Raw genomic sequence first — 26,169 nt, 5'->3', positions numbered from 1 at the left:
TTACAAGCGTCGCCAACCTGCAGAGTGATCCTGTTCTTCACCAGCAGTCCAATTTTTATGTCCATCAGGTTCAAGTCCTTCTCCATCTGCTGATTGGAGCGAATCTTTGTGACGACTTCCTCCCTAAGTCGTGTCACTTCCTGCTCTTCCTGTAGATCCAGGGAGCTCTGCTCCAACAAGTGGACAAATTTACGCACCACTGACAAGGGAGGATCCTTGGCCCCAGCTACAATTTGGCACATAAGAAAGTCAGCAAAAGCACTGGTCTTTAATATACACATGTAAAGATACTGTTTTTGCAATTTCTTAATCACATATTACGTGTCTATTATGGGCTGAGTAATTCATACAAAAATCATATATCAAAGCATTTTTGGCCTAAATATCATCAAATAAATCAGAATACTAGCTATAATTTGGAAATGATGCTCATATCACATATATAGACTAAGAAATGTTTTGTAAAGTGATAAAATGTGTGAAATAATGACTAAGCTAGCAGAGATACCACACTCACCAAAGTTTAAAGATTAGTGATGCCTCACTATAATACATCCTTCAAAACCAGGAAAACAGTGCAAAATATGACCATAACCAAAATTTCAGTCTCTTACTTGTCTCAAACTACAATAATGATATTACATCAAAATAGCTCAGCTCTAACTGCAGGAGTATAAAATGACTTATTGACTCACTTAGTGTTCTGTAGTCATCTCTGGCTTTGTTTGCCTTTAGAAAAGCCTGGATTTTTACAATTTCTTTTTCCTAGATGTAAAGAAAACAGTTTTAAACAGCCTGGGGGACAAAAGAATAGAAATCCAGCGCAGTTATGTGGACTAAATGAAGTTTTACGTACATGATCTTTGAAGAACTGCTGCCTCTGGTTGTATTTCCGTTTTGCTTTCCACATTTTCACCAGAGACTGGATCTAAAAACATCAGTGTTTTCTGTCAGGTCTTTGATACGGCAGCTATGTTGTTAATGTCAGTCACAAGCAAAGTGTTTACAAACCCCAGTTACCGTGGTTATTTTTGTTTGTCACTGATCATTTCCAGAGAGTGCTGATAAAGCTTTTGTACATTTTTACAGATTCTTTTTTTTAATTTTTTTTTAATAAAAACAATTCATTACCTTGACAACAGAATCAACATTTTTCTGAAGCAAATTCATCCTCTCCGTGTAAATTTTCCTCTGTTTGTAACCTTTCCAGCCAGCCTGCAAAAGAAAGGAAAAGGTAAGGTCAAAAATGTTTGTACGTGTGACAAGATGCGTGTTTTACATCAATGACATCAGTGGGCAGAGATTATAACACTTGAATAGACGATAATACTCTTAGATGTCTGTGTTCTAAATATTATATTGGCTTTTCCTGGTTTAGGATTTTCTTCTACAAATTATGCAATTAAAGAATATACAGGGATTTCACTGTTTGTTATCTCGTGTAAATGTTCCCGTTTTCATTTGACTCTGTTGATTTATTATTGCAGCATTCACCAACACTACCTGCCATACACTACCTGCAATTTGACCACGTGCGATTCCTGCTGACTCAGGTACTCCATTCTTCGGCCGTGCTTTTTTCTGACCAGGTAACCTCTGATCTTCGCCTGCAGCTGAGTCACGAATGACTCGTTGGCCAGCCATAACTGTTCCCTGTTGTATTCTACAGTCACACAGCTGATGACAGTCTGAGGGAGAAAGTCATGTTAGTCCCACAAAAGTGAGATTATTGATTGTTTAAAAGGAAAAGTACCTTTTAAAATGAATCTCACTAAAACCATCTTAACGCAACAATATATCATGGAGTAGTACCTGGATGTCATCTTTACTGAGCTGACTACCATTGTGTTCAAATCCTTCAGGCTCCTCCCAGGTGCCCTGTCCAGTCTGCAGGTTATAGTAATAGTCATATCTGTCCTTGATGCAGTGTTTTACCCACACACTATCAGTGCTGCCTGGAAGAAAGCAGAAAGTACTCCTTTAGACACCGTGAACATCAAACCAACTCGACTAAATCCATTTCTCAAACATAACATCCTTACTGGAGATATTTGTTTATAAAGTTACCTATAGAAGCGCTGCTTGACTTTATCTGCACCAGTTCATCCTGGTATATGTCAGCACACTCAGGCAGCACTGCTCTCACTCCTGCACTGGGAGCCTGCAAAGCCTCCAATGTATTTTGGGGGTCCCCCTCTGCCACCATCCTGTTGATATCAGCTACAGCTCCAGCCACTAGCAACGCCAAGAAAGAAATTGTTGATTCAAATATGAAAAACAGCAGCGTAAAAAACAGCAAGTGGAACACATCAGAAGAAGCAATGAGGCTGTGGTGAATATAAAAATATAGACATGATGACAGTATTAACACGCATAGCGTCTACATTACAATATCAATATCTAACTGAAGAGGATGTTATACCCATCAAAATGTTTGTTGTTTTTTTTTTGCAAAGTTGTATTTAATATATAACGTGTACCAAAAAGCAAAGTCATAACATTATTTTGATGTCAAATACACTAACACTTTACGGCTGGACAGCAGAGGAGCTCATGTACATGTCTGCTTCAGTAACGCAACAAAAACAAGTCGTAATACTTGTGCCAGTGTATCTATAATGTATCAAGGCAATACTGAAAACAACCGAGTGCTGATTTAAGTATTCTGGTATTCTATGTGCTAGTCCTATGATAATAATTATTCACTAATTGTTTAAAGTGGAAGAGTGTATTACAGCTCTGGGAACATACATGCGAGAGCCTCCTCTTCATCCTGGTTGGCTGTTCGTATGGCCTCTTGGATTTGGTCCAGCCACAGCACTGCAGATTCATCACCAGAGCTCTGCAATCAGGTAAAAGCACGCGATCACGTCTCTTCTTTTCACAAGGAAGAGCTCAAACCACATCTCGGGACACAAAACTCTCCCCATGCATCTCCACACAACACTAACTTGATATTAAGTCAAGAAATCTGTTGAAGCAATTTGAGTTCAACATTCAATGTACAAGGTTAGAAAATCATTATAGTACATGTAGTTCATGCCAATTCATCAAGTTTGGATTATGGAGAGTTTGTGTAAAGAAGTAGGAGCAGTATTTTTCTCTACAGCAGTAGAACTTCATGGCCACACTGATTACACAACACTACACTACACAAGCTTGTGCTATTAGAGCAACAGCAATTAACAGACAGTACCATTTCCCCTGTGTCCAGAGGTAACATCTAAGAAAAAGATAAACAAATATCAGTAATTGTTGAGAACAGATGCTCTTATTGCATGTCATTAAGTTGGAGTCTTCCCTGTCCCAGAGTTTGTGCTTTTTCCTGTCGGTCTTCTCTCCCTGTACCTTTCTGCAGGTATCTCTGCCTCCAGAGCTGCCAGTATTTTGTTTGCCGTCTTTTTGTGCTGATCTTTTCTCTGTTCGTTCTCCCCTTACCCCAATCTGTCGATCCTGCCTCTAAATCTGCTTCTGTTGAAGGTTTCTTCCTGTTAAATTTTTTTTTTTTTCCCTCCCTACTGTCTTCACATGCTGCTCATGTGGGAATTGCTGAATTAGTGTGTTTCCTTCTATAATCTTGTAATATCTTGACTGTACTATGCTAAGCACCCTGACTTGTGATCCGATTTGGTGCTTTATGAATAAAATTGAATAATCCAACAAACATATCCTCGTTCACACTTAAAAACACTACCAGTGTAACATCACAACTAGCACAAACAATGTTTATTCAGCCTGATTGTTCTCAGGCTAATTTTAGAGAACTCTGGCTACATCCTTGACTATTAGGAAGGAAGTACCATTAAAAAAAAACACACGAAGCAGTCAGAAAGTAGTGTTCTTCTTTGTATCTGCATTTCATTTCCAGTTGTTAGTTTCAAAAGAAACTTTTGTTTTGCGTTTGATATAATTTCAGTGTAAAGTTTAAGGTGTAAATCAGACACATTAATGCGCCTGGATCGTGAACAGTAAAGAGAAAAGAACGAGGGAAAGCAACTTCACTGAAATGAATGGTTACTATCTTAAAACACATGATCCAGTTCCCATAATATATTCATGATCGAATTGCTATATGATGCACGAGCGTTAGAGTAGCATTCATTTTCAAGCAGAAGCGTCCTATATCCCACATTAATTACAGCAGTGATTCTTCCATTCCATTACCAAAAACCAAATACATTTTCATACCAAAACCCCTAAATAACTTAAACCTACTATACAAATTACTTCTAAGACTAATTTGTTTATGGATCAAAGCTGTTGATAAACCATCAAACAGCTTCCCTCCGCCCCAGTGAGTCACAGGGCAGTTACTGACGTAGACAGAAGGGAATTCAGTTTTCAAGCCTGGGCAGGAAACATGCTCACATAAGCGTCCCTCACATACTAACGGGAAGCTGAGCTTGAGCACGCATCGGTATCAGCTCTACTGTTGCGCTGCAAAGATGCAAAACAGAAAATTTCACCAGTGGACAACTCCTGAAAAGAAGCAAAACTGAGAGGGTTGAAGAAAAGTAACCTTTAAAACTTTTGGATATAGACTTAAAGGTGACATGGCTGACCTCATGCCGGGACTACTCATTTGTTTGATGGCAGTGCAGATCAGTCAACATGATGGTAAGTTTATGAAAAGAGAAGATTATCAAAAGGATTAACTAGATTTGTTTTATAAGGAAGAGCTACAGATTTAGATATTCATGTTTAGACTTTTGAAACGTTTTGGAAAACAAACTGAGTGAGGCCTCATTTCCTAAAATCGAACTTACAAAACACAGATTTAACCACTGTAGTGTAATAACAATATAAAATCCAAAATTAATAATATTGGCATTAAGACATTGAAAACTGTATACACTTGGGATTAAAAATGTATTTGCTTTGTAAAAAAAAAAAAAATTCTTTAGATGAAAATAAAACAGCAGAACAATAGAAAACGTGGTTCACTATTTTCTTTTGTATTGTGGTTTCAAATGTTCTTTTATTTAACAAAAGTTGGTTTAATGCCATAAATATTGTTTTTTCTATTTATTACAGGGAACAGGACCAAAACTAATAATCAAACAAGAGCAATACCAAAAACGTTCAAGGGGTTAATGCACAAACTAAATCTCACGGCCTCCAGCACGGACCCTCGGCTGTATGTGAACCCAGAGGACCCAGTGACAGCGTATACCACAGGGGTGCTCAGCACCTGGGTCATCCCCTCATCGTATATCCTGGCCATGCTGGTGGGCATCCCCTCCAACGCCTACATCCTGGCCTTCCTTAGAGTCCGACTCAGAGCAAAGTCCCTGTCCACAGTGCTTCTTTATTTGAACCTGGCCTTGTCTGACCTGCTGCTCCTGCTTTCTCTCGCACTGCGTGTTCACTACCACTTCAACGGAAACAACTGGATATTTGGGGAAATTTCCTGCAGGCTTATTACAGCTTTGTTTTATGGAAATGTTTACTGTTCAGCTCAGACCATTGCGTGCATCAGTCTGAAGCGCTACCTGGCTGTGGTCAAACCATTCTTGTACAGAAGGCTGTCTAAAACGCTGCTGGCCGTGTGGGCGAGTTTGGTTGTATGGTTCCTGTTCGCGGCTGCTATCACACCTGAGCTCCTGGTCAAGCAGACCTTCCAGGTTACCCAGCTGGGCATCACCACCTGCCATGATGTACTTCCCCTAGAAGAAAAATCCCATTCCCCGCTGGTGCCATACAGGCTGATGCTGGTTTTTCTGGGCTTCATAATACCCTTCCTGATTTGCATCTATTCCCACACGGCTGTGGTTTACCACCTAGGACAACGTGCTTGTGACTGGAGACCGTTTATCAGGGTCAGTACTCTGGTTTTCATCATCTTTGTGGTGTGTTTCTTGCCCAGCGGCATCCTGCATTTCGCACACTACATCCGCCTGTTTTCCAGTGGGGACGACAGACTGTATGGATACTATAGAGTAGCGGTGTGTCTCTGCTGTTTCCACAGTTGTCTGGATCCTTTCCTGTTCATGCTCATTTCTAAGACGGCTACCTCAGAACTACAATTCATCTCCCTCCGCGGGATACCTCAGAGACCAACAGTTATGACATGAGACTGGAACTCTGTGTACAAAAAAAAAAGAGCATCTCCTTGCGAGACCATTGTTGGGACACAGCAGGGAGGCACAAGAAATAAGGATGTGAGATTTGAGACCAGACACTGTAAATTTAACTGGGTAATCTATGTTATTTGCAAAACAATAACAATGTTGTGACACGAAGTCTTTTAACAGTATCGGAAAAATGCAAAATGTGAAACCTTTACGGACGTATTATGTACACCCAGCAAATTCGCAGACTGAGAAACTGTCAGCCTGGTGAGTCAAAGCACGTTAACGACTACAACATTTTGTTAAAGGAGAATGAAATCCAGAAATAGACAATACGTATATTGATATCTACTCCTGTTCTTCCAGTTTTTAATTTAAGGTTTTATATCAAGAAGAAGTAATGCAGATTTGTATGAAGTCATTTTAGGGATGAGATGCCACAGTACAAAAGTTACACAAAGTTATGGCATGTGGTTTAAAAAAAAAAAAAAAAAAAAAAGGCTTTTTCCTGTGTTACACTTTGAGAAATGTAAAAGGTGCGAGCATTTTTTTTTTTTTTTTAACAAATGCTAAATAAATGAAACAAAATGTTTTACCTGGCAGAGAAGCTGTTTGGTATATTGTAGGACATCATGGTAATGTTTGGCTGTGGCTGGGTTCACCCCCGTCAACTTGGCTGTAGGTAGGAGAAGGGCTGCAAGCGTCTGCTGATGATCACCGGAGTTAAGTGCCTCATTGATCTCAGCTATAGCTATGATACCTGGTGGAGGTGGAAAGAAACCTCTCAGTCAAGTTAAGATCAGTCAACGGGTTTCATTTATTGCAGGTAAATTCTTACTGAACACCGAATAACCTTTTTTGAGGTTTTAAATGATGATTTGGGAACTGTTGGCTTAAAGCCATTTTACTGAGATTGATTAATTGTGTCATGAGTCCATGAGTTGCACAGGACAAAGCACATGCTACACTTTGTAAACAAGACTTTCTTACGTTCATGTTCTTCATGGACCTGAACGTTGACTGTGTCGATGCATTTCTGAACATCATTCCAGGTGAGAAATTCTTGACCCTCTGCAAGAGCCTCAATTCGCTGTTTTATAAGCATGTCCGCATACCTGAGGAAGAGTGTCATGGAGGGTTTCAAAAATGTTTAGTGACATCAAATTAAAATTGCTACTCAGTGGCCCACCCTGCTGTACAAAACTGGAGACCTTCATGCAAAGATATAATTCCTGGAGCTTGTATTTTTTTATGTAATATTCTTTGTAAACATGCAACCAATTTAACTTCTGTAATATTACAGCATCAACAAAACAGTAATCAATAGCGTCAATTAGCAGATGCAAAATCAGGGTGGAAAATGTAGCTATAGAGTGGCTCCAATGGAAATGGCAAAGTGTGGCGTCTTGTTGCCAAAAGAGAAACCTTAATTTATAATCCTCAACCTGTTAATCAATGTTACACATATAGCTGATGTTCCCAACACTTTTTTTTTTTTGCACTGATATCTTCTGATATCTATCTGTCCTGCAGCCTTCTTACCTGTTGAGGTTGTCTTGGTCTATGTTGGTGAAGCCCAGAGGAGAGTCTGTTAGTTGCTCAATCACAGCCTGGGGTTCTTTGGTGTCCAGCACCTCGTTCAGCATTGCTACAGCTGACAGCATCTCCACAGCTACACTCAGCTCCTCGTGGCTCAATCCAGACTAACAAACATAAAGTCCCAAGATAAAAAAAATAAAAAAAATGAAGGGACATTTAACCGCAGTATATTTCAAAGCACTGACCTTCCCGCTACCTGTAAGCATATCTTTATCAGCATGTGTGTCCAGAGTCAAAGTTTGAAACATGATGTCTCACCCGCCCCCCTTGTAGCTGCAGACTGAAGAGCTCAGCCTGGTACAGGTTGGCAGCAGTTTGGTAGACGATTGGCAGCCGTGCCTCCGGGTTCACCAGCTCCTCCACCGTCTCCGCAGCGTTGCCAAGACGAATGGCTCTATTGATCGCTGCAACTGCTTCGAGTTCTAGTTCGGGAAATGATCACAGATCGTCATGTTTTGCAGATAACCTCAACTCAATTGCCCAGAGCCCTCTCAGTATGAAAACTAGATAAGACAAATCTTATCTACTAATAAAAACAATTAGTAGGACTTGACATACTTTGTGAGTATTGAGAAACTAACTTATGGGTACATGACGTTCAACTGATCAATAAGTAGCATTGATACACATTCATGGTCAGTAAAAAAAAAAAGAAAAAGGTGCTTACTTCGTTTCTCTGCCTCAGCAAAGTCATTGCAAGAGCTGACAACTCTCTGAATCTCTTCTTTGTCCAGAATCGGTGTCCTCCCGCCATCCTGCAACACATAGATTCCAGTAGATATCAATGAGAGCCCATAATTATTCAGCATGCTTTATTGCAGGGTTACGGAGGGTAAAGAGGCGCAGGGTGTTCATTACAACTGAAGATATGCCAGGTGATTTGTTTTTTTTCAGTGTCTGAGGGTGGAAGTAGAAGTTTTTCGTTAGAATATGTTCAAAGTGTGAGAAGGGAAAGCAGCACAACAGCCTTACAAAACTACAGTGCATTCACAGCAATACCTCGAAAATGAAGCACATCACACACATTGACAAAAATACCTCAACTCTGGAAATGTGTTTTTATAGGTAAGGCATGTAAATGCAGATTTGTTCCTCTCAATGAATTTTCACATGCACAGAGGATTATAAATTGTACTTTTTAAACTATGACCCTCAGGATCTCTAAGTACAGATTTTTTTCATTTAGCTGTCTAATGGGGGGTTACACACTGAGATCTTCAAAATCTGCAAATAAATCCAATTAACTGGCTGCATGAAAAGAAAACCAGAGTTGCTCTCACTCCCAAGGCCCCGAGTGGACAACTGAGCCATGCCTCAATATACCTTTGGTTTATGTTGGCAGTAGGTGGTAAAATGTTCCAGGTACCAGTGGCCGTTTGACTCCTGAACACCCAGCAAGGCGAGAGCTTCAAGCCTGAGTGCAGCCAACAGAGCGGCTTCATCCTGGGCTGACACTGCTTGATTCACCTGCCGTACTGCCAACTGGACTGGAGACGGAGGACAACAAGACAAACATCATTGAGTGATGCAGTAGTTACATTTGAAGTCTTTTGGATAAGCAATGAAACAAAGCTAAAGCAACTGTATATTCAGATGTCCTGTGTTCACATCCACCAACACTACAAAGATGTATTCAAGGTACAAGACAGTGTTTTGGTGAAAACTGCCAAGTCCTTACTGTTGACAAAGTCAATGCAGCTCTGGATTTCCTGTTGAGTCAGCAGCTCCTCATAAACATCTCTTTCTTCAGTAGCAACTGAGGACCGCTAAAGAAGGAGACAAAGACAAATAAATATAGTTGTTTGATATTTTTTCATTACAGCATAAATTACTTGTAGGTGGTCATGTTAATTTCTTCCTATCTATAACATTGGGGTGAAAAGGGACAGTTCTTGTTTGTACAGTATTTGTACAGCGAATGGGAGGCGAGATGCCGGACAGTGTGGAGGGCTTGTGTTTGGTAAATACAGCTGACACTGCAGTCACTGGAATGTGCTGGCATGGCCTGTGGAGTGAGTCAGAGCAGGCCACCCCCTTTCAGACCTCAGTGCAGAGTCCTCACAGTTATTATAAGTCATAAATGACCTGCCCAAGTCAAGTTTACGTTGTTTGCAAATTAATTTAGTTGAAAATTACCCAATCAGTCTCAAATGTTGTACAACCCTGTTTCCGAAAAAGATGGGACGTTGTGTAAAAGGTAAATAAAAACAAAACGCAATGATTTTCAAATCACATAAACCCATATTTAATTGCAATTAGAGCAAAGACAACTAATCAAATGTTGAAATGTTATTGTTTTATGAAAAAAATATGTGCTCTTTTTGAATTTGATTGCACCAACACATCTGGAAAAAGTTGGGAGAGGGGCAACAAAAGACTGAAAAGTTGCGTAAAGATGAAAAAAAAAAAACCCACCAAATTGAACATCTCACAACTAATTAGGTTAATTGGCAACAGATCAGTACAATTTTTAAGTATAAAAAGAGCATTTCAAGAGAGGCCGAGTCTCTCAGCAGTGAAGATGATGAGAGGTTCATCACTGACTGTGGAAAAATAGTGCAAAAAAATTAAGAATAATGTTCCTCAACGGAAAATTGCAAAGAATCTGTGGATTTCGTGATCTGCGGTTCATAAAATCATTAAAAGATTCAGAGAATCCGGAGAAATCTCTGTACACATGGGACAAGGCTGAAAACCATTATTGGATGGTCATGATCTTCAGGCCCTCAGGCAGCACTGCATTAAAAACAGACATGATGTTGCAGTGGAAATCATTGTCTGGAGTAAGAAAAACTTCTGAAAATCGTTGTCCGTGAACACAGTTCATCATTGCAGCCACAAATGCAGGTTTAAACTCTACCTTGCACTGAAGAAACCACGTATAAACATGATTCAGAAGCAGCGCCACCTTCTCTGGGCCAAACTGCATTCTGCACGTGTTATGACAACATGGCTCTCTGGTAGAAGAGTCCGGGTACTAAACTGGTCTGCCGGCAGTCCAGACCAGTCTCCAATTTATAATATTTGGCGGATTATTATAATAAAAAATATAACAAAGGAGAACCTGAACTGTTGAGCAGCTGAGATTATATTTTAGGCAATAGTAGGACAACATTTGACTTCCAAAATTCCAGAAACTGATCTTCTCAGTTCCGCAACGTTTAGAGTGTTGTAAAAAGAAGTGACGCAAAACAGTAGTAAACATGCCCCTGTACCAACTTTTTTGAGACCTGTTGTTGGTATCAAATTCAAAATAAGTATATATATTCTTCATAAAACAAAACAAAAATTCTAAGTTTTAACATTTGATATGTTGTCTTTAGTCTATCTGTAATAAAATATTGGTTTATGTGATTTACAAATTATTGCTTTTTGTTTACAAATAACAAATAATCATGTTTCCACCCATTTTTTTCTGTAACCTAATACTGCATATTTGTCAGATTACTGATAGTAAAGTAGGCTAAAGGGGCCAAAGCAACAAGTGTGTCTTGATATGCGTGACTGAAATATTTAGAACAATATTACTTCAAGTAGTAAACTGTTAAGTTTAAAAGAAAAATAGTGTCATGTCCTCAGTTTACTGTCAAGATCGATGATCTGGTTTTAAACAACAGTGGAAATATTGCAGACATCAGTAACAACACAGATGAAATGATAACAATCCCACTCTCAGTGCGTCCCATGACGTCAACGTTCAGCAGTTTTACTGCAGTTCAGCTGAACCTATGCTTCTTTTTTGACACAGCAATCAGATGCACTGAAGCTTGCAGCTGCAGTTTAAAACCTTACAACTTCTTGTTCAGCTGCTAACAAAGCAACAGCCCCAAGGGGTCCCTGAAGAGTTTGTTCGGCTTCTTACCCTCCCCGACGACTGGTCCTGCTTACGAGCCTTGGCATGGCTCAGTGTGTCCTGGTAGTCTTGGGCCAGAGCTCCATGTATGTTCCTCAACATCGCGTTAGGATTGTTCAGGGCTCCCATCGTCACAGATGCCTGACCCCTGTCAACGGCTTCATTGATGGCAATCACAGCAGCGTGCACTAAAATAAGATTGTGTGCAAACATTAGGAAACAACACAAAACCACTTGACTGCATCCGATACTAACTCTCCATCTTGAAAGTTTGTGTCAAAAACATCAGCAGAAATCAAGTTAGAAAGGTCACAGGACTCACAGGCAGCTTCATCCACTGAGAGCTCATTGGCCAGGATACCTCCAATTTTACTGAAAGCAGGCATCTGAATGCCATACTTGTCGAGTTCACTCCTCATGTTGCTGATCTCTTCCTCTGGAGGATCGATATTATGCAGTACATTAATAACAGGGAAAAGTGGTGATATAGAGTACAGCACAGTAAAATATAGTACAGAAAATACTATTTATTTTACAGCTTTTCTTTGTGGTTTTGTTACAATCAAATAAAAATCATGATTCTCAAAACACGTGTAAAATCTGTTGTTCATTTTTTTAGACATAGGAAAGAAAGAGCCTCCAAGTTGCTGAGAATAATATGCAGATGCATGTAGGAAACCGTGCGTATGACAAATAACTGATGAAATGGTGTGAAATATTTTTCATGCATTAACTTTTTCTGTACTTCATTTCAAATTTCGCACATTGTTTTTCTTTACTGTTAAATATACATTATGCCTGGACGGGCTGGGAGTATTAATTTTTTTTTTAGGATTGATGGTGAGTACACTGTTGAGTCTTGACTGGAATTAAATATTTTGAGTGATTGATGGACTTTTTCCAAACAAACAGTTTGTTTACGTAGTAGTTTAGTTAATGCTTTTGCTTCTCTGTCTAAAATTATGTGGTGGTTGCCATCAGTTTGGAGAAACATACACGTTTCATAAATATGTGCTCAAGCTCTTAAGAAGAAACATAAGATACTGTAAATTTTAAAAAAAAGTAGGAACACATTTTTAACAACGTTTTAATTAAAGTCAATTCAAACGGGGACAAAATCAAAACCTTTTCTAGAATGATGGAAACACTGTTGAAAGCCTCGGGCCTTACTCAGAAAAACGTAATTAGTATTTAAAAATGCCCAGAGGATCCTTCACTTTGATATCATTTAATAATAACTTCACTGTTTCTTCTGTTGTTTAAATTTGATATGCCTTTTGTGTCACACTTTGGTTTCAAGAAAAGCTGATTTACATGGTTATTACCTGTAAAGGCCACTTTCCCCAGTAGGTCCTGGATCTGTGGTGCAATTCCCAGTTTGTACAAGTATAAACTGAAATAAACCACACAGGGTGTTAAGATTTATACACACAAAAAAGAAGGAAGTAGTGAGAAGTATGAAACCTACAGCAGATCAACAGTCTGATATCATGAGAATGAAACTCCACACATTTATTCTTCCTTTCAAGATTGTGGTCGCTTCTGATTCCTACCCCCTTCGTGGTGTCAGACTTTCACCACAGGGGGGTAGTATTGGCTCAGATTACAACCTGACAGCAGCCGGTTGTCTCAGTCCACCACCTTGCAATGAATTCAACAAGCAGGTGGCTGGAAACTTCATAAAACTTTCATCCTCCCGCAGGTACCCGATAAGTGGTAATGAATTATAGATATATAAGGCCGGTCTGACAGCAGCAAAGTTCTGACCAGAGGAGTTGTAGTAGGTGCTGGTTGTTCTGCCCTTTGGTCACAGCATGTGTAAACACAAGATGCACTCTGTCCTTGGGACACAGGGGCTTCAAACAACCATTTAAAATCTGCTTATACAAAGGCTAATGTTTTAACATGCAGGCAGCTGATTCAGTCTGCGATACAAACACAGCTGACTGAGGCTAATGAAGGAGGCTGAGTACAAGCCGGAGGTTATAGACTATCAACTGACATGCTTGGAGCAACTGTCTCTCTCCAGATTGTGGATTACCCCACCTACTTATTTTCAGTGTGTCATCTTTACTTTTGGACAACAAGTTAAACCTCACATCTTGAAGAGTAGTTTCAAAGTGTACTTTTAAGCTACAATCTTTCCCAGTTACAGCGCGTTTCTTTACACTTTTCAACCACCTCGAATGTGCAGAAGCATCTACTGCTTTGCCTCCATGTGTTTGTACCCAGTGAAGCGAAATATTCACTGGGACCTTGTGGGACTTGAGCTGGAATCGCAGGAAGGAAGAGCACGTGTGTGCACAAGGAGGGAAGGAAAGCAATTCTCTAAGGACCTGCCCAAAACACTACAACAGAGAAAACAATCCAGACGGCTCACATAACCACTCCCTAAGTCTAACTTTGGCTTACGAGACTAGTGAGACAGATAACATTCACCCTCCAGTTCATTCAAAGTCGTCTCAATGGAGTAAGCAAGAGCCAAAAGTAATGCTCGAGTCGCCCATGTGACAGTAAGACCAGCATGTTTTATTGAAAATGTTGTCACAAACTTGAAACTGCAAGGTTTTTTTCTTCATGCTAAAACTGTTGGTAACAAATTGAGCTCTGTAACAACAAAATTAATTCGACTGAAGTTTGCAGAAGCAGTGTGCTTAGAGTGGTCATAAGCACTCAAGCAAGTTTTCAAACAAACTTCAGCATGACTGTTTGAAAAACTGTTAATTTAGTTCATAATCAGCCCATAAACAAAGGTTTTTTTCAAAATGGGCAGTTCAAGTCCTTACAGTATGTCAACTTGCAGAATATTGCTTGTAACTAAATGCACAAAACATAAAAACTCTACGTTTGACAAGAAGTACTCTCACTCACTTTATATAGAAAATGTTTTCCAGTTTCTGTTTCATATCATTTACCAAGTACTATTTCTGCTTTTGTCATACAAATTAGAGGCTTACCTACACACACACACACACACACACACACACACACACACACACACACACACACACACACACACACACACACACACACACAGTGTAAGCAGTTTTATACATCTGTCATTGCACAAACGAGCTGGCCTCAAATTCTGTGTGGATGACAAAATAATTACTACATGTCCAAGTCAAACCTATGTGTTTGTCATTGTCTGCCATCACCATTGGGTGAAAGGAATCTGAATTAGATGGTGAGCAAACGTCAGTAACAACATTCCTGCTGAATCTGATCTGCCCAAAATGACTCAGTTTTATTCTTACTACGAGACACCAGCACTTGGCCTTTAGGTCATCTAACAAAACCAATTTATTCCACTGGTTTATATTTCTATCCTGAAAGTAAAATCACATTCAGTGTTCAGGTGTGGCACCTTCAGGAAAAACTCACAGGGTGCCCCGCCACTGCACGAACAGAAGATAATAGAAATGAACGAGCAATTTTGCTGTCAGAAGTGAAAAATAGTAAAGTGAAAATTCACAGTGTTTTTGGGATCCTGTCAGTCTTACCTCAATGCGTGTATGCAGTAAACCACCTTGGGCATGTTTTTGCGATCGTACACATCTGTTGTTTCAGGATAGAATATCTGAAAGCAGAAATCACAGCAAGTATTACTCTTCTTTTATCAGCATCTTGACACTCTTTTTTTCTGCTGTAACTTAAGAGCACCACACTATTCATAACAGCACATTTTTTGGACATTTTAACCTGTAGATGTTTGGTTGTGAGTGTGGAACATACTAATAGAAACACCTGTACAATAAAATAAAATTCTGGCAACAACAGTGAAATAAATATTACCTTTCTCAACCTAATAATTTTCAACACCAATCTTTAACATAATCTCTAAAACACTCAGTGTTCATAAAAAGTATTTTTTACTGGAGGGCTATTTTAGTGACGTCATTATATTTTACTGTTGCGCTGCTGCTCGTTTATGACTGCTCACAGTATTTGGTTTTCCAAGTTGTTGTTTTTTGCTCCCAACAGGCATTTTACAGATATTTCCCTAACGTTTACAACTTTGAATAACCTTTACTAATAAATATATCACATGTCGTTTGGTCCAATCTTACGTATCTCTAAAATTATGTCAATCATATGACACCTAAATGAGGCACTTAACATCACAGCTTTGTTGAAAAACATGGCGTTGTGGGATAGAAAAAGCTACAGGTAAGGTTACATTATCAGAATGAACAAAAAAGGCTATGCATAAAAACCTGCCAATTAAATTCCTACAGAGAGTGATCCCAAAGAGGGTATCAACTTTAGCTCATGTTCATTTCCAGGATACGCCTCAGTGAAGTCCTTTGTGTCATCTCATAAATGATGTAATGAGGTTAATACTGTTCTGTCAGAACTGACACACCCTCATTACAGTTTCATATATGAAATGTGTGTATGCGCTACAATGTCGCTACAAATTGTACCTTTTACTATGAATATGTATAAACTTTAAGCCAATGTAAACATTAAAAAGCCAGGGTCTCCCAGGTCCATGTGTTATAGTGCAGTGCATCACTTAAATAGGATCTCCCTGGCTGGATTGTTTTTCTTTTGCATCACACGCACACATATATAAATTTCCAGCCCAAATGGGATGTTGAGACGTCGTGAAACAACTTACTATATAAAGCTTTACAGTGCAAGGGAAAAAAAAAAAAATATCCCAAATAAATCTGAGCAAAGAAACAACTCAATAAATCTCAACTTCTAATAAGTCTTTCTTCATAAAAACAAGTTTTCTGGAATCATGTAGTTTGGAACCTGATATTACATGAATGTCTGTTAATGAGTAAACTATCACATTAATTAGAAATCATGGCCCTCTTTCATCAGCACTGTCCTTGGACTTCAGATTGTTCCCGTTTGTCCACAGATTCTTTGCAATTTTACGTTGAGAAACATCATTCTTAGATTGTTGCACTATTTTCCCACACAGTCTTTCTTCAGTGATGAACCTCTCAGCATCTTCACTGCTGAGAGACTCGGCCTCTGTGAAATGCTCTTTTTATACAAAAAATGTTACTGATCTGTTGCCAACTAACCTTATTAGTTGTGAGATGTTCAGTCAGGTGTTTTTTTTAATCTTTACTCAACTTTTCCAGTCATTAGTTGCCCCTGTCCCAACTTTTTTGAGACGTGTTGCTGCCATCAAATTCAAAATAAGCCCATTTTACATAAAACAATACAACTTTTCGATTTCAACATTTGATGTTATCTTTGGTCCATTTGAAATTAAATATGGGTTCATAAGATTTGCAAATTATTGCATTTTGTTTTTATTTACATTTAACACAGTGTCCGCGTGGGGTTGTACGAAAAAGCTGAGTATCTGAAGCTGTGATGCTTGTGAAAACTGAACTAAAATGGGTCTGTATAATGTCTATGTTCATCGGCATGCTTGTTAAACAGGGAGCAGGTGTCCGTGGCCCTTACCTTGGGGAGGCCCACTGACTCCATGGCTCTGAGCCACTGCACCGTGTTGTCAGTGTGTCTGAAGTGCAGCCCTTTGCTCTGAAGATGAACGTAGGAGCAGAGACAGAAATGTAGCCACATATTCATGAGGAATCACAAAGACGCAATGTTCACAAATAGTGCAGCATTATAGATCTTAAATCACATGCAACAGGTGAGCTGGTCTGACAGATAAAAACCTCGTGGACTAGTTTGAAAAGGACTGTTTAAAGAGAAACAATATCATGCTTTAAGTCAAACTAAACATCTTACTCAGACATCGTAGTTTACTGTAGCAGCCGCATGTTACATTGATCCCCGAACACTCGCCTGCCATGTTTTTCAGGAAGTGCCTGAAAGATCTGTGAACAGTCTTCCTGTCTGCTATGATGCAATCTGGAAAATCCAAATATAGTACAACTATGACCTTACCTATGGAAGGTCAGTGGAAGAAGAGAAGATTTACCTTATATCGGGCCTGATCTCTGTCATAGATCCTTTTCTCAGACACCATTTTCGGGGCAAAAAAATTGGCAAGTTTGCCAAGGTATACACCATTCCTGAGTCCCTCCTCAAGTTCTGTGGTAGGGGGCAAGTCCTCCTCTAAGCAGGCCTCCATCCATCTAAAAAAAATACACAAATATCAGATGAAGCAGAGGATGTTTATGAGCATATCTATCCTATGTTATTGATCGACCAAACAACATAACGAGAAACCCACTTTTGAGGGATTTATTACAAATTCTAAGCAACTACGTTAGTGGAATAAAACAGAGAAGTGGATAACATTATCTCAAACTGTTGTTTAACCAGCAGAGATTCATCTAAGGATGAGAACAGCCTTAGGAATATGCAATAGGAGCTGAACTCATTTAAGTCATACAACATTCAATTAGTGCTCAGTTTATTAACCTCTCGACAACATTGTTATGGTTCCCAGCCTGTCTACCCTGCAATCTGATATCTACAAGGTGCAAGGCAGAGATATTCGGTGGCTGAATGCCTGCATGTTGCCAACATGTCAATATTGGTTTTTCCTACACCTGCTGCCCTTTCTGATCAAAGCAAAAATTAAAGACAGTGAAACAAGAACATATAAATATACTATATATCATAATGAAATCCATAGAAACTATATGATCAGTGTAATGATAAATGTAATAATTAAGATACATTTATGTGATGGTCAACAAAATGACTATTAAACAAAAGTTTGGGTTAACATAACATTGTGTTAAACGGAAGGTTTTTGTCTGTAGGTGTGAGGGAACCGAGCGTTGCTGCAGCGTGTTGCACCCACACTGAGCCCAGCATGCTTTAGGAAGGGGGCTGCGGACACATTGGCACTCTGTGCTTTGAGCTTACTTGTCAAATAGGCAATGAGAGGTGATCAATCGGTGATCAAGTTAGCTAATGTGCAATCATAAAACCCAAAAAGTCTTTTATCATTTCAGCTTGACCACAGTGGTATTTGAAAAAGATAAAAACTAGAAAGTGAGGAGAGAATATTCACTTTATGTTAAATTATGTTGACCTCTTTTTAAACTGACGTAATTTCCCTTTCAAAAGGTTTAACAGTGACTTCAGGGCCGAAGTCTCTGCCAGACTATTCCCAGAGAAATTTGGAAAAACCCATGCCAAAGAACCAGTGAATGATTTGTGAGCACAGTGAATGATCATGGTCTGAAAGTCTGTTACACATTATCTTACAGCCTACAAGTGACACCATATTTACTGCTACAGATACACCTCTCCCCTGCTTGTTAGAAACTAAAAACAGAATTTATGTACAAGTTGTTCCCTTGTAGCTCAACAACCTACAACTGAATTTATCATTTGCCAAAAAGACAGTATGCCTTTCAGTCATCTAACTTGCTTATGTTTCATTTATAGGTTTCATTCCAGCAACGCTTGCCTCCTGTCAGCCTTAGCGATAGCAAGAGAGCACTCCCTCCCACATGAAGTAAAAGACACCTTGTTTAGGTTAATTAAGGCCGTGTGGGTGCACAAACTACCCAATCTGGCAAAATATGCGTCAGCACATTAAGGACATCCATAACACACCATACACTCTCAACACAAACCCACTGGAGTGTGTAGGTTATGCACCTTGAGGCAATAAAGCATTCACATAATCAATGATATCAAGCAATGCTGTGAATTATGCAAGAAGAGTGTTTAAAAAAAAAATGGAGAGCAAAGACAGCTGCTGTTTTTGCTCAGTAGAAGTATTTAAGAGTTTTAATATTAGCATGTAAAGTAAGTGACCTCTTCCAGGAGAATATTTTGTAATATACCATTTCTCCCTACACAAGTAATGGTCAGCGATCAATATCAGTGAGAGTGATTTTCTCAGCCCATATCTGTATGATTATTGTCACCAGGCACATCCTTCTTTCTTAATACCGGTGATCTTCACTGATGGTATGCAGGAATTGTTTTGGCTTGGTATCAAACATATGATTGTTGAATCAATACAAGTTAACCTTTGGCAACCGCACAACATTGACTGTCAATAAAAGCCAACTGGTGCTAACAGACTATGAAACTTACACAGACAAACCAACACAGCAAAGCTTTGTGCCCGAGGTCAGCTCAGGCAAAGCAGTGATGTAGATCAGGACCCAAACAAATTACTGAATCTTTATATCTTTAATAGAAGATGCATATTAATGGAGACCAGCGGAGATGATAGTCAAGTTTACAAAGAACAAACACATTTGTTTGGTGCATGAAAACATAGTCAGACAACATCCTGCATGGATTCCATAGTTCTCCAGTGAAACTTTACTTCCTGTACTTAAAACAATGAAGGGAGAACTAGTCTCCTGAAGCAGGACAGGCGAGTACTCCTGTTTACAAACCTCCAAAGAAGGCCTTCCTGTCATTGTCCAAACTGTTACCAACTGTGCTGAACAAAATACAGCTTTCTGGACTCCAGAGCATAAGTCTATCCCTCCTCAACACATTATTAGTAAACTACCCTCCTTTGCTTTCAGCTATACTAGTTTGTGTACACAGAGTGTCTTTTGGAAGCTTGCGTCACATCCTTTAGTCATGCTGGTCATGAGATGGTATTTTTGCATAAACCCTTGTTTGTAATCTGTGTGTGTGTGTGTGTGTGTGTGTGTGTGTGTGTGTGTGTGTGTGTGAGATTCAGAGGAGGGTGTGTCTATCAACTGTCAACTGCTGTCAGTTGATAGAAGTTGAAGATCTAGGGGATTGAACAATAAGATATCTACTGTAAAACTGGAATTGCACAGATTATTACGAGAGAGTGAGGACCACATACCTTCACGGAGGCCAATCTTTGATATGCAAATCTGAAACTTCATCCACTATACTGTACTATATATATGTCTGGATATATTTCCCAAATTATTAGAATGATATCAACATGCTCATTCCTAGCTGAAGTCTCACATGTCCACTGTTGTACCAGTTCTGGTTCTCCTCTATGAAACCCTCGTCCCCAAGTGCTCCATAACAACTGCTTGCTGTATTATGTTTGAGAAAGTGCATGTGAATCTAAGAGGATTACTGGTGCCTGTGCACGTGGATTGTGATACAGAGTTGTCGCATTTCTAAAGTTGTTTGTTTTGTCACTATTGAACTTTACTACTATATACTGGACATTAAGATGTATGCCGATCTTGCAATGTTACTGAAAGTGAAAAAAAATGATTCGTGGATCGGACCTGTGATTTAGATTCACTCCAAAATGTAATGGGTTCTTTCTTGGTACACGCTACAATTTCCCTCTAGGTTTATGAAAATCGGGTGGGCAGTTTTTCCGTAATCAAGCTAAAGAGATAAACAAACCACACTGAAAACATATCCTCCCTGGTGAACTTAATAATTACTGATTTGAACAAATTAAACATGCAAGTTCATCATATAATAGCAGCAAATCAGGTCAGCAAAAAATTTTTTTTGCATGCACAATTACATTGTCATCAAGCACTACAAGAAAACAAACTGTATTTATTTTTTTAAAGATGCTTCTATCTAGACCACAAGTTGACAGTGAGGACATTTTATTTTTAACCTGCTGGCTATTTTTGGTTTTGTTTTGTTGTGTTAGTGCCACTTCACTGCAAAGCATTGAATGAGTGTTCCATTTTTTACAGATGGCATAGATGGCGGTCAATGAAACAAGGGATCCAAAGGTAAACTGGACTGGGAACTGAAATTAAAATGTGTGTCCAATTAGACATGTCACATGTAGGAAAGACGCGTTTAAATATAATAATGATGAATTGTAGCTTCTTCGGTTTCTGGGTCCTGATGTTGAGCATGCTGGGTCACCGTCATGACATACTGGGACCTTTGAATGGAACAGGGCCATCATTATTGTTATTGGTAACACCTGTGTTTTTCCTACTATTATAAATCAAAGCATCTACAGCCAATGAGCCCGGCGTTGCCAAACACAGCCACTGATATTTAAACACGTTCCCTGCTGAAAACTGCATGCATTTTATTTATGAGCTAAACAACGAAAGACAATCCTCATACCATCTAGAATACAAAAAAAAAAAATCTCACTTTCTATTTAAACTTCATCGTTTAATTAATAATATTGTTAGGCCAACAATTACAAAAGCAAAAAAACTATTTTAATGAGGTCATTTTGATACAGAACATTTAATTTATGTTGCAGTTGGTCTGCTGGTTAATTCAATATTTTGTTTTCCACATGAAAGGCTAGAAACTATTTAAATACATTCATATTCTGGAGTTATGGGTTGAATTAGCAATTTCCTTTTTTTAACCAAAGTTAAAAAAGTGCATAATGAAACCGTGTCCTTAAAGATCATAACCGAGGTGTACTTGTTTCTGCCGAGTCCTGACTCCAGAGACCAGAACGTAATCCCATGCTCTCCGTGGTTTACAGCTTTATTAGAGACCTGTCTTAATCCTAATCTAATTTGACACGTTTCACCGAATAGAGGTTCCACTGAGAGGAGTGACAGAATATCTGTAGCTTTGGGATGAAATAACAGGAAGCGGGAGAGTGAAAGTGAGAGAATGAAACGTGGTCATTTTGAGGTTTACCGTTGTGTGTAACTAAAGAACAATTTCTCTGAACAGTCTGTGCAGTTCACATAGCCTTCCACTGGCATCAAAATCACAGGTGTCATAATCAAGGCGTGGCCTGATTATTATGGATACCTGAATCTGTGCTCAGTTTAGCCTACCTGCCCTTGTAAAACCTAACTATCCTGTGACATAAGCAGATAATGTAGGCTAGGTCACAGTCTTTACTGAGTCAAAGTGCAAGTCCAGTTGTCAAACAATAATCTGGGAGAAATGCTAATATAAAGGAGACTGCACACATCCATACAAAGAGTGTTCAAAGCAGCAGCCTGGTTGTTGAATCACCAAAAGGCTACAGTGCACTGCAGTGGATTGAAGCATTAATCTCGGGAAATGATCTGTGCGATTGGATAAGGCTGTCACAAAACCAGATAAAAGAGGTGTGATCACACTTCCTGTTGAGATGAACGCCCTCGTGGAGAAGACAGGAAGTGGTTTAGTTTTAGTTTTGCTCTGGCTATTCGCCGAAACTCTTCATTACATGTATGCTGTCTAACCTAAAAATAGTCTCGTGTCAATCAGAGATTTTTTTTTTTTTTTGAATGCTTATCTCAGCTATCAAAGAGTCTGTGGTGGATAGATCCACTCTTTCCACTATGTCAGCACCTCCCTCCGACTTAATTGCACGCGCTCTCATGAATGCTTACAGCTTTGTGTCATCATCTCGTGTGCATGCTGATTCTGCCTTATTCTGTGATTACAGCTTCACACTACAACAAACACTGTTTAAACAGATGCTGCTTTGTTCCCTTGTGTATCATATAGCCTTTAGTTTCTCGCCATCACTTTATTCTCAACCACTCCCTGCAACAATATTCATTAAACACACAAAACTGTTCCACATAACAAATTAAACAAACCTAACGATTGCCGCAAGAACACACCCAACATAATGCCTACAGTCTACGAGTGGTGACAGAGCGACCAATGTAAAGAAAAGTGGTTGTACTTTATCAGCCTGTTCCATTAAGCTCCTCTTTACTTCAAGGTTTTATCCTTCTTTCCATCCCATCTTACCGTTTGGCCTCCTCCAGGTGACAGAGGTACTCGTAGGCAATATTCTGTCGCCTCCTCTCATCCATCTCCTCCGCCGACAGCCTCTCATCATCCTGGATGGCTGGAAAAAGCAGACAAATTCAAAAGCATGTCACTGTTTTTCATTTTTAAACATACTCCGTCGGGGTTGTGCTTTCTTATTCGTCTTAATCCCACATTATTAAAGTTAAGGAAGAGCTGCTTAATCAAGTACAACAAGAGAAAGTCTATAAAAGTTAATCGTGAAATGTGCTTTTAGGATGCTTACATTTCTGTAGCCCGATTCCATTATAGAGCACTTCATGCATGTTTCATATAGGATCTTAATTTATAGATGATACAACTTCTTTAGGCAATAGGTTATTTCAAATGTTACAATGCAACAACATTAATCTCTTAACACATGAAACGGAAGAGGATATTTTTACAACAATTTGCATTCGGTATCTGTAGGAGAGAGGAAATGGTCCCGTCAAAATGGCCTTAGTGGTGTGCCCAATCAACAAGTGACTTCTGCTGAGAGTTGACATTTACCTGCAGCTTAATGAGATCTCCTTCCCCCCCCCTAATCCAAGCAAATCTCTTATTTCTGGCTGAGTGAAGGGACAATCTCAAACTCAGGGTTACAGAGCTCTCTCCCACTGGATAACAGGCTGGTGGCTGAGGTTTCACATGGACTAGAACAGCTTTTAGTGTTTATCACTTCTTTATTAGAATGCAAAGTAAAAACCCCCAAAATTATAAACTTGATACACATAAGAATGAAAACACACAAGAGAGTCCATGTTTGTTTTCCTTCAGGGGACATGAATGTTAATGTGTCTAGTGAGGCCAAATGAAATGAGTTAAACCTGTTGACTGATTAGCTTAAACAATGTAATCTAAATGTGCAGAGAGAGGGCAAAAAAATGACTGGAGCTTCTGAGATTGCTGTCTGGCATTGCTTCCAGTCCATGAATGAAGCCAATTCCACCTTTTATAATGTTTCAGTTCATCAAAGCTGCTGTAATTTATTTTACAGCCTTTTAAGCCCGTGTCATTTTAGGCCTTTATTGTATTCATTTCATTTGCAGCTGCAATATGGAGTCTAAAACAGTTTTTTATCTGTGAGATGTAAAAGTAAACTATTTTCAAACTATCTTAAATCAGACCACCCTGAATCTTCTAAACCTCTAAAGTGCACTCTGTTAAATTCTGTCCATTCATCAGCCACCTGTAGATACATCCATTTACTAAGCCTCACTAGAGGCTTGACATAAAATAACACTCACATTTGAGGCCAAACGCATACAGACACACACAATTGTCCCAGCACGGGTGAAATGTTTTATATCCTCATGAGCACAGTATCCGGCCGTCCAACCATAGATCAGTGGCCCAGCTGTGCAGATGACATGGCTGAAAATGTGTATGAACATGTGTCTCACAGGCACAGCAGCCCCAGAGCAGCCATTACACACTAGTGCCTCCACTGACTCACAAACACACACACTTCCTGTCTGCACTCTTGCACTGAATGTTATATTTAACGATCAGGACGGGTTTGTTGCCTTTGTGTGTGTGTGTGTGTGTGTGTGTGTGTGTGTGTGTGTGTGTGTGTGTGTCACAGGATCACCAGACCTGGGTTATAATCTCTCTGATAATGACGTGTGCTTTTGTTTAGCAGCAGCTGGGGTTATAAGCATTTGGGGGGGGGGGGGGGGCTGCGAGGGAACCACAAATCAAGACAGATTTTCCTTTTTACGTTTGTCCGTTTCACAAGCAAATCCACAAACTACAGTTAATATGACATTTACTGAAATTAATACCAGAGGATGACTTCACTTTGGTCCCATTACAGCACATGCAAGGTAAAAAAAAAAAAAAAAAAAAATGCATGCAGGGGTAACTTTGGTCTGTTCTACACAATGACAACAAATTAAAGTCAGCTCGCTGGTACCTTAAACTACAGTCTCTGCAACAAACTACTCTTTACCCCCCCAGATGCTGGTCTGTGACAAGATATCTTACAGGAAAGCCTCACGGTTATAAATGACATTCTTGACGTTCTCGTGGAGTTGGTCAATAGCTGCAGAAATCCAAAGTTAATGGTTGACCTATGAGAAAATACCTTTATGTGTGTAGACATGTGACATGCTGCCTGCCACCATAAAAAAAAAAAAAAAAATCGCATAAAAATGACTGCGGTGCATTTGGGGCCACCTGGGGGGGGGGGGGGACAACAACAGAAAATATTGAGTTTCGATTTTTAACAACTGGGATGTCCCCTTCACTTAAAAACGTATTTTACCGAGTTAGCTCACTCTCATTCCCCCCCATATGCCCACACGTCATCCTTAATTCACCACATTATCAGGGCCTGGCCACTAAAGAGATCAGTGGAGACAGGTGCAGGTAAACCACCTGTAGCTCATTAAACACCCCCCCCCCTCCCCCTGTGATGGCACCTTTATGTTAGCGTGTGGCCAACTTTTTGCCCCCCCCTCCCTGATAACCACGCAAGGAGTTAGCTTGAAAAACCCCGTTAGAAAACGTGTGACTTACTTCCATAACGTGGCTTTTGTAACGCTGCAGTTTCTTCATGGTACATCCTGCCTCGTTTCCTCCGCTTCTGTGAAGTCGTCAAGAACTGGAAATAACTTCAGCCGACAAGCAGCTATCGGGCAACACAACACGCCGCGCCTCTCAGGATATAATATGAATAAAAAAAAAAAATAAGTGATGTAGCTAACTGATGGTGGAGGAGGAGGAGGGAGAGGAGAAGGAGGGGGATATTATGCCGAAAATGGGACATAAAAAGTCTCCAGAAGTTTCATGAAAGTGCTGACTGTGATCTGCAGCAGACAGCCCCCATGGTGTGCGCTGCTTTTTCGTATCTCCTCCTGTACAAAGTGCTCCTGGTTGGTTGGCGGATCTTCGCCCCCGCCACACGGCTCTTGAAGTGAAATGATTGACGGGACGGGAGATGGACATTTAGCACCTTTGCACCACCTGTTGGTCAAAAAAAAAAAAAAAAGGTGGATATAATGCTGCATTCAATGCCGCTGGGAAAAATGG

The 26,169-nt window shown here is 39.6% G+C and overlaps 2 protein-coding genes across 3 annotated transcripts in view; one reads left to right on the top strand and one right to left on the bottom strand.

Moving 5' to 3' along the window:
* The window catches only part of iqgap2 (IQ motif containing GTPase activating protein 2), a 34,890-nt gene extending 8,951 nt beyond the window's left edge, over window positions 1-25,939 (bottom strand). The window contains exons 1-24 of one of the 2 annotated variants that reach the window (XM_069178168.1): window positions 25,657-25,939; window positions 23,095-23,194; window positions 17,444-17,600; window positions 16,960-17,037; window positions 15,027-15,103; window positions 12,849-12,916; window positions 11,846-11,959; window positions 11,533-11,711; window positions 9,349-9,436; window positions 8,994-9,157; window positions 8,338-8,425; window positions 7,929-8,092; window positions 7,614-7,774; window positions 7,062-7,186; window positions 6,668-6,831; window positions 3,197-3,223; window positions 2,752-2,842; window positions 2,068-2,235; window positions 1,813-1,955; window positions 1,518-1,688; window positions 1,132-1,215; window positions 857-928; window positions 696-765; window positions 18-226 (exon numbers count right to left, since the gene is read on the bottom strand). In XM_069178168.1, the coding sequence (XP_069034269.1) occupies window positions 18-226; window positions 696-765; window positions 857-928; window positions 1,132-1,215; window positions 1,518-1,688; window positions 1,813-1,955; window positions 2,068-2,235; window positions 2,752-2,842; window positions 3,197-3,223; window positions 6,668-6,831; window positions 7,062-7,186; window positions 7,614-7,774; window positions 7,929-8,092; window positions 8,338-8,425; window positions 8,994-9,157; window positions 9,349-9,436; window positions 11,533-11,711; window positions 11,846-11,959; window positions 12,849-12,916; window positions 15,027-15,103; window positions 16,960-17,037; window positions 17,444-17,600; window positions 23,095-23,194; window positions 25,657-25,702 (2,808 nt within the window). In that variant the 5' untranslated portion in view covers window positions 25,703-25,939. The remainder of the gene's footprint in view (window positions 1-17; window positions 227-695; window positions 766-856; window positions 929-1,131; window positions 1,216-1,517; window positions 1,689-1,812; window positions 1,956-2,067; window positions 2,236-2,751; window positions 2,843-3,196; window positions 3,224-6,667; window positions 6,832-7,061; window positions 7,187-7,613; window positions 7,775-7,928; window positions 8,093-8,337; window positions 8,426-8,993; window positions 9,158-9,348; window positions 9,437-11,532; window positions 11,712-11,845; window positions 11,960-12,848; window positions 12,917-15,026; window positions 15,104-16,959; window positions 17,038-17,443; window positions 17,601-23,094; window positions 23,195-25,656) is intronic. The other variant, XM_069178169.1, reaches the window with a different exon arrangement.
* f2rl2 (coagulation factor II (thrombin) receptor-like 2) lies at window positions 4,406-6,672 on the top strand. The gene is made up of 2 exons (XM_069178172.1): window positions 4,406-4,617; window positions 5,035-6,672. Exons 1-2 carry the CDS (start codon window positions 4,554-4,556, stop codon window positions 6,072-6,074), a joined length of 1,104 nt encoding a protein of 367 aa, XP_069034273.1. The 5' UTR covers window positions 4,406-4,553; the 3' UTR covers window positions 6,075-6,672.
* Window positions 25,940-26,169: the final 230 nt, after the last annotated feature.

This window comes from Embiotoca jacksoni, unplaced genomic scaffold (genome assembly GCF_022577435.1).
Source record: "Embiotoca jacksoni isolate LCO1_2020_lvr unplaced genomic scaffold, fEmbJac1.0.p SCAF_8, whole genome shotgun sequence".
NCBI classification, from domain to species: Eukaryota; Metazoa; Chordata; class Actinopteri; family Embiotocidae; genus Embiotoca; species Embiotoca jacksoni.
This window is presented reverse-complemented; position numbering and strand designations above follow the sequence as displayed.